Raw genomic sequence first — 15931 nt, 5'->3', positions numbered from 1 at the left:
ATGTTTGATGCATTACTGTATTTTAATATTTTGTTGGAAGCCGCCCAGAGTGGCTGGGGAAGCCCAGCCAGATGGGCGGGGTATAAATAATAATAATAATAATAATAATAATAATTATTATTATTATTATTATTATTATTATTATTATTATTATTATTTCACAGAGCACTACCTCTCATGTTGTCTCTCACTGCATAGGTCTATGAGACAGCAAGAAGCACTACTCTGATTAAGCTAAGTTGTTCTCGAAGCAAGGTTTTACAACTAAAGTGAGGAGGTTAAAACGTTATTTCCTCTTTCCAAAATCCTACTGAGGTCCCCTCCATTCTGTCTGCGCCCTCCTACTCTTTGATACGGTCCTCTACTCCCCTCCCCTCCCCTCCCCTTTCTTTTTCTTTTTCAGGTCTCTGTACAGAACATCCTTTTAATAAGAAACCTTTCCTTTCCTCCAGAACAAAACTTAAAAAAAAAAAGCTGAGCATTTTAACATTGTTAAGACAGAATATAAAAGGGAACAACCAATTAAACTAAATAAGCAGCAAACTAAGTACAGAATACATTAGAATACATTGGCCCATTATGCCGATAAAGGCTGAATGAATTAATGAATGAAACATTGAGGCACTTTACCTGTCTCCCTTTAGGACCTCTTTTTCCAGGTAAACCTGGGATGCCCTGAAACAAAAACGTCACAGAATGGAATCCTTGAATTAAAGTTGCAGGCTCTTGTTAGTGCAGTTTGTTTCTATTACTGTTCTTGTTATTTGTTTACAATCTTTAATTAATAAATCAGTTAATTCCATAACGTTTATAGCCTGCTTATTTTTTTTAAACAAAATCTAAGTGGCATATATGAAACAGCACAATAATTTTCAATAATATGCAGCTAAAATTAGCAAAATTTAAAAACAAGTATGAGTAACTAAACTATACGTCCTGCTGAAATAAAGTTTTTTTAGTAGACATCTAAAACATTATATTAAAAGGGGCCTACCTAACGTTAATAGGCAAGCCGTTTCAAAGCATAGGTGCTGACCCACTGAAAGAATGACTCCACACAGATTTAGAACATGAGGCTGCTGGCAAATACTGACCCCAAAAGCCAAATTAGTAAACTGTGCACAAAATGATAGCTATGTTTTGGGGGGTGGGGTGGCATAGGGGTGGGATATACACCTGTGGGTACTATTGGCTCCTAATTGACTCCATTTGTATTGATGTCAAAAAAAAATTGAGTAATTTGTCTATTGCAAAAATAGACAAAGTCTTGTCTCTGTGCTCAAGGGACAATGAAAGACCAGATATCTAAGTATATGTAGACATGTTGGCATCTGTCTGTCCCGAAAGACGATGGAGTTCGCCTCCAGAGTTGAAGTTAAACTGCTGGAGAATCACAGCACCCACTGTGGCTACAGAGACTGGTAACTCATAAGTGCTGCCTCCTGTGTTGTTGTTTTTGCTGCATTAGCAGCACTGAAGTGACCTTTCTGGGGCACAAGCATGGGCAGTGTGCACGGCAGTAATAAATTTAAACAGCATCCAAAGGGATTACTTGAACCAAAGCATCTCACATTCATTTCTCACTTGTTTCGGTCAATAGCGTTAGAATAGACCCCAAAACCCATAAGAATAAACACATTTTTTGTTGTTGTTGTTGTTGTTAAATTAAGGAAGGAGAGGACATGACAAATTACACTTCCTGGAGAACTGAGTTCCCTTGCAGCAGCTGTTTACATTTTATGAAATGTGCACATTAAGAGAAATGACCCATTTAATGCCATGTCTAGTTTGGCCCTCTGTTTGGTGTATGTGAGGCAGAGTCCTATGAAATGCATGTCACATTTAGATTTCATGGCACTTTCTTATCATAAATGCGCGAAAATTCCATAAAACCTACTCTTTCTCCCTCGGGTCCAGGCAGTCCTGCCACACCAGGGGGCCCAATGAAACCCTTGATAAACATAAGAAATAAGCAGATCAGAAATTGTTTTTCCAGCACAAAGTCACTTACGATTTGCTACGCTCATAGATGACCAGCACCAAATGCTATATGCAATTTAACTAAGCAGGAAAACATGATGCAGAGAAAACCCTATTGTTGAAATTAAAGGAACTGATCAAAAGAATAAACAGTCACTTGTCTGGTTGCCCATGGCAAGAAAGATTCAAGAACTGGGGTTGTTTAAAAAAGAAAATTAAGACACAACTGAGTGACTAACATGAGGAGAGATTGATCCTAAAATCTGTCATTGGCTAGTAACTTTTGTATACCTATTTCCAAGGCTGAACAATCGAATAAAGTTATTTTAATTCAAATATTGAAGAAACACCTAGCTTTAATTGCATAATTTTCACTTTGTGAATTGTTCTTCCAAACTAATTTTCCCCCAATCAGCCTATTGTCTTTTAAAGATAACTAAATTTCCCCCACCAATTTAACAGCCAATTGTATCAATTCTGATACATTTTTCAAACATGGCATCAGAACAGGAACTGAATCTGTATGTCCAAGTAGTCTATACTTATAGTGTCAAAATACAGAAAACTATAACTTAAAGACAACTGTTCTCAATTGTGCACATGATACATATACACACAAAGAAAACCCACAAAGGAAAACAAAATCTGTGCAGTAGTAACCAAGGTGACAAGCAAATGTTTATTGAGAAAAAGAGTCATATTTCTCAGATGTTGCCACAAAATATTCCACTAATTGGCAATTAAAATGAATAATCTTAGTGGTAGAAGGATCCCACGTTCTATTCCCAGCATCTCCAGTTAAAAATAAACTTCATGCACACCAGAAAACGATGCTGGGAACCCAAAATACAGGATGGATAATGCTGAGTAAGTTGGGCCACTGACTTAAATTTAGTGTAAAACAGCACTTAAGTCCTTTAACTTTACAGAGCTTGTTGTCCTGGCTTGACTAGCTGTTCAACTAGTTCAGCAGTGACTCGTTAGAATCTGAAGTAACCTCTTCCATTTAAAAGAAATGAGCAAACTAGTTCCTAGATCAAGTGGCAGGCGTAGCTAACCCATGGCCCTTAAGATATTGAACTACAGCTCCCATCATCCCTCATCACCAGCCATGCTGGCTGGGCCCAATGGGAGTTGTGGTTCAGCAATGCTTGAGGGACACAGATTAGCCACCATTGCCTTGTGGTAACAGACTGAACGCTGATCATGTCCCTGGACTGTTACACCTTTCTGCTAAAACTGCTATTCTAAACAGAACAATGGATTGCTTCACTTTTCGATGGCATACACATAACTCTTTTAAACCTTTTCTGCTTAGCAAGTTCAATATCCAAGATCAAAGGAGATTTCACTCTCTTCTGGGTCAGTTACAAAGGGAATGGGTGGAAGCACACAAGCCCAAGACCTCCTCACAATCTTACTGCGTTCAGAGGAGAAATCAGGAAAGTATCGTCCAAACACACCTTTAGTTTTGCAAACCTGATAATTGTGGGGAAAGTCTGTTTTATTCTTCCATCCTGTCTTCTTAACAACACAAAACCTATTGTTTCAGGCACAAAATGCCCAGCATCCATACATGCACATCCACACAATGCTATTTCCCTCTGGGGTCTGTCTCTTTCTCTTTGTATTCCAATCAAAGATGGAGCACTAGAATGGATAGACTGTAGACTGTGAGCACAATGAAACAAACCCTTCCATGAACTTCAATGAAACACAGTTTGTGAATAACTCACAGTGAACGGAAAAAATAGTAAATCTGAATGAAGTATATGCAGTTCCATGCTACATTGTGAATGGGCAAAAAATAAAATAAAGTCATGCATGTCATAATCCTTTAAAAATGCTTACTTACTCTTACACCTTTAGGGCCTGGGTTACCTTCTGGTCCTGCTAAACCCTAGCACAAGAAGAAATGCCTTTTACTTCATTTTTAATACACAGAGATACTATATTTTAAAATGCCATAGCTATTCATTTGCAAAACTGGCAAAACGCTTTTTCAAAAATTATGACTGTGTAAGTCAGAACTCTCTATATGTGATCAAATACGCAGAGGGTTTTTTTTAAAACAACAACATATAGTTCCCTTGGTATGGGTGCAACTTTCTTTCCTTTTCTTTCAGTTAATTATTTGCAGGGATTGCACCTCACCCCATTTCAATTAGAGACTTGGCTTGATATGACTTCACAACCATTTTTTAATAAACTTTTAAGCTCGGATGCAATTCCAGACATTTCCCAGAACAACATGCTGATTCCAGTCATTCAAAGTGCTTGATAGTTGGGAAGAGCTGGCAGGCTATTACCCTGTTGCTATAGCCCCTATTCATGACTGTGAGTTATTAGAAACCAATTAGCAGACACAGAATCACTGCAAAAGCCAAAACTAAGGGATAAAACTGACCCCTTCGTATGTGTACATTGGAATTCAACTTTGTTCCTGATATTAAGTGTATTAAGGAAATCCTGTGTCTATGACGATGGATGTTTTAGTTGGTTCTCTCTCTGTATGTACTGACTTAATGGAAAGAGTCGTTTAACATATTAACGAGCTTATGAAAGTTCCAGTGGTTAAAAACAATTAAGAAACCAACACAAATATTGAAGGGAAAGTACAGTGCATTTGAAGTAGTATTTTTTCTTGTTGTTGTTCCAGGGCTGGTTCTCAGCAGGCTCTTCAGTTCTTGACTTGTTCCATATTAATAACCCTTTGTTCCCTATTGCTAACTTTTGGCAGTAGCCCAACCGTGAGGATACCAACCATCACCAACCATTAACTCTTCATATCTAATTGGCGAGCCACTTTGTGCCTCTCTACTAAACTCTGAGGACCACTGTGAGGGACCTCAGTCTGTGCTATTCATGGTGATTAATATTTAACCTCCTTGACCTGAATGACCAACACTTTAAAAAGTACATAACACATTCTTAAAGGTAAAGGGACCCCTGACCAGTAGGTCCAGTCATGGCCAACTCTGGGGTTGCGGCGCTCATCTCGCTTTATTGGCCGAGGGAGCCGGCGTACAGCTTCTGGGTCATGTGGCCAGCATGACAAAGCCGCTTCTGGCGAACCAGAGCAGCACACGGAAACGCTGTTTACCTTCCCGCTGGAGCGGTACCTATTTATCTACTTGCACTTTGATGTGCTTTCGAACTGCTAGGTTGGCAGGAGCAGGGACCGAGCAACGGGAACTTACCCCGTCGCGGGGATTTGAACCGCCGACCTTCTGATCGGCAAGTCCTAGGCTCTGTGGTTTAACCCACAGCGCCACCCACATCCCAACACCTTCTAAGGTGGACAGAATTCAAGCTCGTTGGGTGAACTTTTGTTTTCTGATAGAATACTGAGATTCACCAAAAGAAACCAGGAGCTAAGGAGCGACTCAAGAGCGTGGGCCCATTTAACAGTTGAGCATACACTCAGCCTAGGAATTTGTTTTCAATACCAGAACAAAGTTCACACAAAATCCTAGTCCTGAACCACACCATCCCCCAAAGCTTTCTTCATCTCAGCAGTCTCTTATTCATTATTATTTTTGTGGCAAGGAAGGCCTTTTTCTTATTGGAAGTCAGAGAGCCTTGTGGATTCATTGAAAACTACCCAGAGATCTACAAGTGGATCCAGATCTACTTCCTGTACACACCCCATGAGCCTGCAAAGACAGTTGCAACTGATATTATTCATTTAATTCAGCTTCCTTTGCAGTTAATGACTGTGCTTCTGAAAAGTACAGCCCCAATCTTGGTTCTTCCTGTTGACACCCGTAATTAAGATGTTAACAACATGGAGGATGCATGGTTAGCTGGCTCTAACACCTGATAACGAGTCACTGGATTTCAGCTGGCCAATAGCAGTGGCGTGTGGAGGACTGATCTGGTTGTTGAGGTGGTTTAGGTTTGAAGAATTGGCAGGACCTGTTTGTCTTTATAGGAACTGGCCCCAAGCAAAGAGTTGTGGAAAATGTAATGCAGAAGCATCCATTTTGGATATTTTTGACCATAGCTTGAACTGGAGACAGATAACATAACTGTATGCTGTAACTACTTTGCTTACTTTCTACAATCTGGGCACTTCGCATGACAAACACAACTGGTGTTTCCCACAGGGAACACCGACACTATCGATGCCTTAATCTTGTGTTTTACAAAGGGTGTTCATGGGCTTGGAAGTCAGTATTCTCAGATGTGCTTAAGGATTTGGGTATGTCATCCACAGGGCACTTATTTTCTGCACATGTTACTTATTTGGTACACCTTCAGTGTACACACAGTAAATGGGTTTGCCAAAGAAGACCTGGAGCCAATTTTAAGTCGGCAGCGCAACAGGCCAGCTTAAAAAAGTAAGCCATTATTTTGCCAGATGTTCTTGCCATGTAATGTCTTTTGCTCTCTTTTAATCATGAAACTCCTTTTTGAGAGAAGATTCAGTCAGTGAGAACCAAGACTCCCTTACAGTTTAAAAATAGGCTTTTATGCTTTCTTGGAATTAAAGCCACAGAGCCTGGGGGAAGAAGTTGACAGGGGTGGCACAGAACCTAACAAAAAAGTTTTTGGTTCATGCTTGTTTCAGGCTTTCAGCTTGGCCAGAATTGAGAATCTGACTCAAGTTTTGCCTCTTTGCTTTTATATAAATAAAACTAAGCTAGTGGCAGCTGTTAATATCATACTCCCAGATTCAGATTCTGGATCGACTCTGGTGCTGATAAATATACTCCCATCAGAACTGGGGTTGAAAACCAGCAGGTGCTTCTTACTGTCCTAAAGTGGCTTATCACATAATTATTCCTCCACAAGAATCAATACAGATGTTGGGGAAAGTGGGGGAGAAGGAGTTTTTGTAACTTCTGAGTGTCTACTGAGCTGGTTATTTGGTTTCTAACATTTCTGATAGAAGGCAAGTGTGTCTCAGAATAATACAGAAACAAAAACATAAAAGGAGCATGAGAAAGAGCTGTAAACAAAAGAAAAGGAGAGCAGGAAACAAATATTAACATGGTTGTTGCTCCAATGGGGGAAATATACCAAAGCCTATCATCTACATATCTCTTTATTCATAGAAGTTTAAGACAAATGTTGCATAGGACAAACCAAAAAATTAAAACAAAAAACAGAGCGACCAGCCTAATTTATATCAATAAACTTTACCAGAACACAAAACTTCTAGATTTGTAAACACAAATGCACACACAATATCCTGACACAAAACTCCGCATCTCTTCAATATGTACTTTACCTAGTATAATATCTCTTTCAAGGATCTTTGCAATACACCAAAGCCAGAATCATACTTTGCTTTGCTCCTTACAAAACATGGTGATATGCCAAGATTTGTTATTGGTTAATTGTCTGTGTCTTGTGATCCCTGGTTTGGGCATATTGCTAATCCAAGGATCACGGTTTGTTTCTACCAAGGGCAAGCTGGACTGAGTGTGATCACCTTGAGCATGATTAAACCATTAACTGTGATTTTACCATGACGTGTCCCTGCCGCCATAGTGAACAAATGGCACACCACTCACTATATTGCATGTTGCCTTTAATCTCCACTTATGGAACAAATTCGACCATACTCAGGTGCAGACAACTTACATCCCCAGGTGGCAAACCAGAACAAAGACTTCTCCAGTCGAGTCTACCGCCCAGACTCCACACACACACATTCCTGCCCATAATTGGGCAGTTTAAATTCGAGAGGGGCAGGATTTCCCACCATCCCTTGCAGACAGCCAGGAAAATTCCCCAACAGCTGGCCGCCATGTTGGGAGTGTTTCACCCCAGGGAGCTAGGGGGTGATGGGCCGCAACCACCGTCCATTCTTTTATAACTGCTCTGTGAATAAACTGTGCAAAGAAACCAACAAACTTAAACAGAATAGAGCAAAAGACAAATTATTGTGGGATTGTATTCGTGACTGTATTATTATTATTATTTTTAAAAAAGAAGAAAATCTGATTATTTGGGTATGTAGTAAAAAAAATAATGTGATAGTTTAGGTTTGAAGTATAGTTACTGCACCTGCCTGCCAGGGTAACCTGGAGCCCCAGGGTTGCCAGCCAATCCTAGAATTCCCTGAATTGAAGAAAAGGGGTGGGGGAAAGAAGAATTAATGCATTTTCTCACTTGTAGGTAAGGCCTAAATGTTCAATTCAAGACTGCCTATCACGTAACTTACAGAAAATGTCAATCCTGTGCATCAACATGATAACTCAACCAAGCAATGGAACATGTATCTCAACAGTTAGTGGGCGGAAGAGGAGGGCCGTGACATTCAGTGGTGAAATGCGAGACACAGGCTGATTCATGAGGGAAACTGTTAGACCACTTTTCGGAAAAAGTGAAACATGGAAGATTCCCTCAGGGGACAGTGATTTATAATGCAGATTACAGAAACTGAGCCTGAGCTTGGTCATACAATTGCTATTTACACTGGGGTGGGGAACCATGTGAGAAGGTTTTCAGTATCTACATAAGAATTTACTCAACGCTGTCTGCTATCAGGTACCGTGGTGCAATAGTTCAGAAGCCAAGCTAAATGGCTATTTTGCGGCTCAAAACCCTACTAGTTGGTAGGATTTGAGGTGATCTGAGAAGATTTCTGCATGGGAGCAGCTAAGCGGACAAGGATGTCAGGGAGGTAGGGAAATGAACCTGCAATAAATTCTGGCAAAAGTACCACCACCGCCCGTCACAGTTCAGAACAGAACACAGTCTGCATTTTTTCAAATCATTCTAAATACACAGGGTGCAGATTATGTAAATTTGGAATAAATGAAAATCGGCCAGGGTGGGGGGTGGGCAACATGGCTCGGCTGCACCATTCACCTGGCCTGCATCCAGGTGAGTCACTGCAGCATCCTGAGACCAAGAGGGGGAGAGACACAGCGGTTATACCATAATAGTTTGCTGACTTTGCTGAGCCCCTCTCCTCTATCCTGCTACACTGCAGTGACTCAGCTGAACAGAGATCATGTGAGTGATGCAGCCACAGAACACTGTCTGCCGCTGATGAAAATGCTGTTTCAGAAGATTGTAAAATGCTTAAAGACAGGAAAATATTCTAACTTGACTAACTGGGGATAGAAGCTGCCTGCTAGATAGATGCTCCCTGCATCCAGTCTAGCACTGCGAAGGGAACCTAGGTAATATGTAATAGTTGCAGGTGATCTCGCCTGTTTCACACACAGTGACGTCTCCCAGATACATCCTTACCAATTTTCCACATATGAACCTATTCTCATACAGATAACACAGCTGATTCTCAGGCAACCATTTGTTGCAAAAAGAATGTCTGGTCTGCAAATAATAATAATAATAGCCCACCCTTGCAGAATAAAGCATAATTTACAACCAGCTCATTCACCACCTTCATCCAGGGCAGGGCTAATTAATCTCTGGTCTGCAGGCAAACTTGGCCCACCAGGCAGCTTTTCCCCAACTAACCACACTTGCCATCGTACATGACATCAGATCTGGCACAGGAAGAGGCATGTCTGACAAGGCAAACTTGGGAGGCTTAAAGTGTGCTCCCAATGGAGCAGTGGCTAGGGAAACCATCTGATGGGCAGCAGAGACAAAACCTGATGGACTGAGTGCATATCCCAAATTTGGGATTTCAAAGCACCCAGTCACATCAGATATGTGACAGGTGGGCAGCCCTGCCCAACTGTCCTATTTGGCCTGACGGCCAAAAAAAATGTTCCCCACCCCCCAATTGAGGACAAAACAGCAACAAATAAACAACACCATAACTAATCCCTGTCTCCAATCCAAGTAAGGCCTTACTCTTCACCGGTACAGCCTTTCACATTGAGTGGCATTTCATGGTATTCCAGTTACCACCCAACAATACATCATCTGCTACATCAATGGTGGCCAAACTTGGCCCTCCAGCTGTTTTGGGACTACAGTTCCCATCATCTCTGACCACTGGTCCTGTTAGCTAGGGATGATGGGAGTTGTAGTCCAAAAAGAGCTGTTTGGCCACCACTGTGCTACATCATATATTCCTAAAATGTCTCTGAAGTATCTGAAGGTTGGTCCAACTAGCTCAAAATTATCTACTGTGACTAGCAGTGGTGCTCAGATGCTAGAATCTTCCCCAGTCCCGTTTTTCTGAAATCCTTCTAGCTGGCATTGCCAGAGATTGAAACTAGTCCCTTACTCATGCAAAGGATGCTCTACCACTGAACTTTGATTCCTCCAAAAATTGCCTAAGGTATCAGCCTCACTTTCCCAAACTCTGGCACAAAGTGCTTATTAAATGAGAGATGCATTATAAGAGATGCATCAGATTGCGACTGGACTACTTACTTGCTCCCCACGTGGCCCCGGTGGTCCTGGATACCCCATGGGACCCTACAGGTATGAAAGATAAATGTTTCAATGAATGCTGAAATGATCATACACACACATCAGGTATCGGCACTCTGCTTCCTCCTCCCCTCCGCACCCTTAAGCAAAGAAAATTTTGCCAAGCCTATTTTCATCTGATATCAATATAGCTTAGTTTTAACAGCTGGCGTCTGAAAAGACAAGTATACTGGTGAGAAATGGGGAGAGACTTGTATCTCCATACTCTTTATCAACTTCTTGATATGCCAACCTGAAATCAAGCAGAGGTTTGCATTAAGTAACACGTAGATGAAAAAGACCTCCAGGAACAATCTGCTTGTAATTACTGAATGCTGGATCCAGTCCAGGCAGTTTCCCCCCATTCCAAATCCTTTTCGCAACACTCTGAGTAATACTGTGAGGTAGCTATGAAGAAGTTTTTCACAGACAGCTCCAAGAAGCTATCTAGGAAAAAAGATTAATTAAGATAATTTTACACACATAAAAGAAAACATCAATATTCCAATAAATTTGGAATATTCAACAAGCCAGTTTATGCAAGCTGTTGTCTCACTACTTAAACAGCATTGTCCTAAACTGTATTATAGAGAATTACTGCTGTTTAAGAAAGTGAACTAAACCTGTAAATTTTACTGTCTGGCTTTGGGAAAATAATGCGAGTTGAGAAAGTTTATGATCACCCAAAAAACCAAAATTACACTCTGATCAATACTTTGCTATTTCTATTCTTATAAGAGGCGAGGAATTCAGTCCGTTGTAGGGTCCACCTGCTCATCTCACCAATTTCCCTCTTCTTCCATACAAAAGAGCCCAAGGTATGTTGCGGCAGTTGTACCCCAAAAAGCACAAAATCCTTGGCATTCTGTTTGTAAGCACCTTTCAAACCGTGGGTAGAAAAATGACCTTGTGTTATGCGCGCACACATGTGCACGCACACACGCGGGTAGCTTTGGGATGGTGGGCAAAATGGCTGTTGGATGTACCCCTCTCCCCTCTATTGGTGACCCTGGCAGGCATACCTGGCAGCACTGGTAGGCAGCAGAAACAGCACCATCTCACTGGGGCTGGGCCACTTTCATGTCTCATGATACCCTGGAGCTACATGCTACATTGGGAGACACTGTGGAAAATCAAAATGGCAGCTGCCCAGTGCTCCTTGAAAAAATGTAGCAAGGGGCCCAGAGCAGGCATCAGGAGTGGGACCTGCCAGGTGCCCTGACAGACACCCAAGGATTCCAGGTGCTGACAACCAGTCCTTACACACACACATGAAGTGAGGACACATGAAGCCAGCCACAATATAAAAAAGGCTAGTTCCTTTTTTAGAGCAATAGGTAAAAAATAAAAATAAAAATGTGAGTGGTCTAGGTTTCAGCTCCTTCTCATTGGAGTCCCCCCAAGGAAACAAAACCAGGAAACATATGCAAATAAGTGTGAACGCAAAGCGGATTACATAAAATGAGGTATATTTTGCACATCCGCTGAACTTTTCTATTCTATTCAGGCACAGAAGTGTCCCTGAAACTCGATAATCTGGGCTGTAATTTTCTGGACTTTAAAAACACACACACAACCAAACAACTCTATGTATGCAACTGATAGTGAACATTTTATTTCTATTTCATGATTATTTTATTTAAAAAAAATATCTAAATTACATTAAAATGTTTTACTTACAAGATAATGTACAAATTGAACATTTCCCCCACCATGTAACAATTGCACATTAAGCTTCCGTCTTGTAATATTTCAAGTTGCTAACTCATCTCTTGCTCACAGTTCTGCTTAATTAAGCATATTATATTTGTTCTGTGTCTGGAATAGATTCTAGAAGCAACAGTGAGGAGCGGTACGTTTGAATTGCTGCTTTATGGCTTCCATAGAATTGATTCAGATGCTTCTTACAGTCAAACCAGCCCAACTTTGTCTATAGAGTCCAGACTTCACATCCAGCATGAGGAAAAGTGCACCCAAATTATATCCAAAGAACCCCAAATGCATGCCTTCCACATATACTGTAGAACTTCAGCTGCTGCCCTTAATGCAGCACTGAATTCCTCTCTGGGAATGTCTCCTCTATGACTCTCACGGCTAGCTTTTGGAGAGGCAGGGGAAAGCTGCTTTGAGGAGACAGATTTTAAATTTACTTTAGGTTCTTTAAGAGAACTATTTTGGTCAGCAAAGAAAGGAGCACGTGCTGACAAATATGATCATATCAATTTGCATTATGTCTGCAACCTTTAAAATAAACTAATTGCAACGTGGTTAATTAATTTCACAGTTTACTGCAGCTGTAATCATGAAAAAGTAGGTTGGTTTTTGCCAAAATATAGACCAGATGTATTGGCTTAAGCAATATAAAGAAGTATTGAAGGATACTTTTGTCTGTGTGCGTTTTCTTGCATCACTCTGAATGGAAAATGAACTCTATTTATGTATATACATTTCATCAACATGTCATCAACAGCTCATCCACATTTTCCATTTGCAACTAGAAATGGGCATGTTAGGATTTTGGAGGGGGAAAAATCTGTCCATGTGGAGTACATTTTTAGGTTCTGAAACTGACTGAAAGATAGGACGACACTATAGAGAAGTGTTCACATAAAATCACATTTGTGACTATTGCAGTCTGTACCTCAATCTGGCAGAGATGATATAAAATTTCTCTTTAAGATCACTTAAAGAGTCTTAGTCAGCGCACACCATTTTGGGATAATCTACATGCGTCGTTGTCAGAGCTACCCTAGGTCCCAGCTCACAAAGGACCAACGCTGCTTCGTTGTTAAGTATAAAAGTCTTTATTGAAGTTCAGTTTCACTTCCAGAGCCGCAGCGCGCAGCTCTACGTCTCAAGTGTCAGACCGCTGATGCTCCGTCTGAGTCTCCTCCCCCTTGACACCAATTTAAGATTCTAGCCTTGCTCCACCTTCTCCGCTGCTCCTTCCTCCTCTGGGTCCGCCTGCCCGCCGGGGTTCCGCCCTTTCTAGCCTCTTCTCCCGCTGATTCCCCTGAGCCTTCTCCCTCCCTCCGGCGGGCTTTAGGAGCTGGTTCCCCATCCGGGTCTCCTGCTGTTCCGCGCGCCTGCACATTTGAACTTGGCGCGCGCGCCCAGCCAGCAGCTTTCCTCCTGACCATTTCACTGCTGCTGTCACTGCTTCCCCCTTCGGGGGGGCTAGCTGCAACTGACCTCCCCTCCGTTGGAGGCGTGGTCAGCCCTGACTCCCTCTCTGGAGGAGACACTGCCCCTGACACATGTGACTCTTCCCCCCCACTACGCTCTGGTGGGGAAACTGGTCCCGATCCTCCACTGCTGCTTTGGGGTTCCCCTCTGGCTCCTTGTTTCTGGTGCGTCCCCCCTGGGACCCCCCTTGCCCTGACCATCGGCGCCCCCTTCTGGGAATCTTCTGATTCGCTGGAGAAGCTCATGGAATCTCTCGGGCCACTGTCATACTCCCCTATGCTGCCCTCGGATTCTTCCCCTTCGCTCTCCCAATCCTCTCTCCCCAGTGCTCCTGCTCCTGATTCCCTGACAGTCGTTTTTGGAAGTGAGGAAGTTTTGAAATTATGTCTCAAAATAAAAAGCAGACTAACAGATCTTGAGACAAAAGCATGGTCACCAACATGTTTTAATTGGATTCATTAAGCCTAACAATAAGAACATATTTCCTTGTACGACACGTTATTTTTGTTTAGCCCAGGGGTGCCCAAACTTTTTTCAAAGAGGGCCAGAAGTGAACATGTGTGAGGGCCGACCAAAGTTTGTGAGCTTTTTTAGGATTTGACACCAATAAATAAACTGCCACAAGACCCGGATAAAACCAGTCAGATTAGGCCCCTGAAATGGACTTTGGACATGTTTGGTTTAGCCAATAACTTTTTCCTCATCTTCCCATCACCCCTCATATTTGAACTTCATAATTTTTTTTTCTACAGTAGCCAAGGCACCATGAAAAAAATTTACTACAGAAATTACTGCTCAAACTCTATGGTAAAGTGAATAAAAGCACATTTAAAAGATTTTGGTTCTTGTGATGTATGAAAGCTATTTCGATGGATAAACATGCATCACCCCTGTGGTTTTAGAACATAACTTACATTGGAACTTTTAAAGGACCACTGCAGCACGTAATTCCAGTAAATCTACAGGCGGCCCTGCTATTTTCTACTCAGATGGTAGAGGAAATGGGAAAGGACAGAACTGTAGTTTTGTTCAGTTCAAAATGCTTCACTTTTTACAAGCAGCTCCTCATAGCAAGGTTGATGGATATAATTTGCTAAATTAGCACACAGATGTGGCAAAGATCTCTATGCTGCCAGCCTAGAAAGCATGTCAACTGTGGCACAAAGCGAATGACCATAGCACTAAATTTCAGCGCCGAGAAATTAAAACAACTGCGATTCCATTTCTTGTTTGCTGACGCGTACAGTGGAGAAACTGCCTTCCATAAGCGTTCATTTAGCTAACCTCTGTGACAAGAGCTAAAACAGTAGAAGCTTGAGTTTCCCATGGCAATCAGTCACAGAAGGGACATTAGATCCCCGCAAAATCAAATATTACAACAAAATTCCACTTGCTGAATTCCCACAATCTTATGATTTCCGAAGTTGGTGCATTCAAAAAATTGACATTTCTGTAGATTGGGTTTTGTGGAAAATTATTTTTTTAAAGGCTTCTGGAAAAAGATATCGATCAAGACTTGAGAGCCACAATCGTCACTGAACAATTACGCTCTGATCCAAAATTAAAAAATTCCTTCCAGTAGCACCTTAGAGACCAACTAAGTTTGTTATTGGGACGTGGGTGGCGCTGTGGGTTAAACCACAGAGCCTAGGACTTGCCAATCAGAAGGTCAGCAGTTCAAATCCCCATGACGGGGTAAGCTCCCGTTGCTCGGTCCCTGCTCCTGCCAACCTAGCAGTTTGAAAGCACGTCAAATTGCAAGTAATAAATAGGTTTCTCCAGTGGAAAGGTAAATGGCATTTCCGTGCACTGCTCTGGTTCGCCAGAAGCGGCTTAGTCATGCTGGCCACATGACCCAGAAGCTGTACGCTGGCTCCCTCGGCCAGTAAAGTGAGATGAGCGCCGCAACACCAGAGTCGGCCACGACTGGACCTAATGATCAGGGGTCCCTTTACCTTTACCTTTAAGTTTGTTATTGGTATGAGCTTTTGTGTGCATGCACACTTCTTCAGATACACACCAATAACAAACTTAGTTGGACTCTAAGGTGCTATTGGAAGGAATTTTAAAATTTTGTTTCAACTATGGCAGACCAACACGGCTACCTACCTGTAACTAGAGCTCTGATCCAAAGCTCTGTTTGCTCACTAGCAATCTTATTCATGGGCAGCTTTGCACTGGTCTGAAAGGAAACCCTTCCACACACTGAAACTCTGTGTGTACATAAAGCCTCAAGCGTTCTCTGTTTGTAGACTTCCAGTAATAGCACTGAAAGTTAATAATAATAATAATAATAATAATAATAATAATAATAAACCTTACCTTTTCACCTTTGATGCCTACAAGGCCTGGCAAGCCTATTAGTCCTGTATCGCCCTGTAATTTCAGAATTCAAACAATTATTGTAACCTGT

The 15931-nt window shown here is 41.7% G+C and overlaps 1 protein-coding gene across 1 annotated transcript in view; it reads right to left on the bottom strand.

Annotated features, from left to right (window-relative positions):
• The window catches only part of COL24A1 (collagen type XXIV alpha 1 chain), a 168085-nt gene that overhangs the window by 115297 nt on the left and 36857 nt on the right, over positions 1–15931 (bottom strand). Inside the window, exons 7-12 of the mRNA XM_083620538.1 lie at positions 15841–15894; positions 10294–10338; positions 7999–8052; positions 3836–3880; positions 1898–1951; positions 631–675 (exon numbers count right to left, since the gene is read on the bottom strand). Coding sequence (XP_083476664.1) covers positions 631–675; positions 1898–1951; positions 3836–3880; positions 7999–8052; positions 10294–10338; positions 15841–15894 — 297 coding nt within the window. The remainder of the gene's footprint in view (positions 1–630; positions 676–1897; positions 1952–3835; positions 3881–7998; positions 8053–10293; positions 10339–15840; positions 15895–15931) is intronic.

The sequence above is a fragment of the Podarcis filfolensis genome (assembly GCF_964270895.1).
Source record: "Podarcis filfolensis genome assembly, chromosome: 6".
In the NCBI taxonomy this organism is placed as follows: domain Eukaryota; kingdom Metazoa; phylum Chordata; class Lepidosauria; order Squamata; family Lacertidae; genus Podarcis; species Podarcis filfolensis.
The sequence above is the reverse complement of the archived record's forward strand: the minus strand, read 5'-3'. Positions and strand labels throughout refer to the sequence as shown.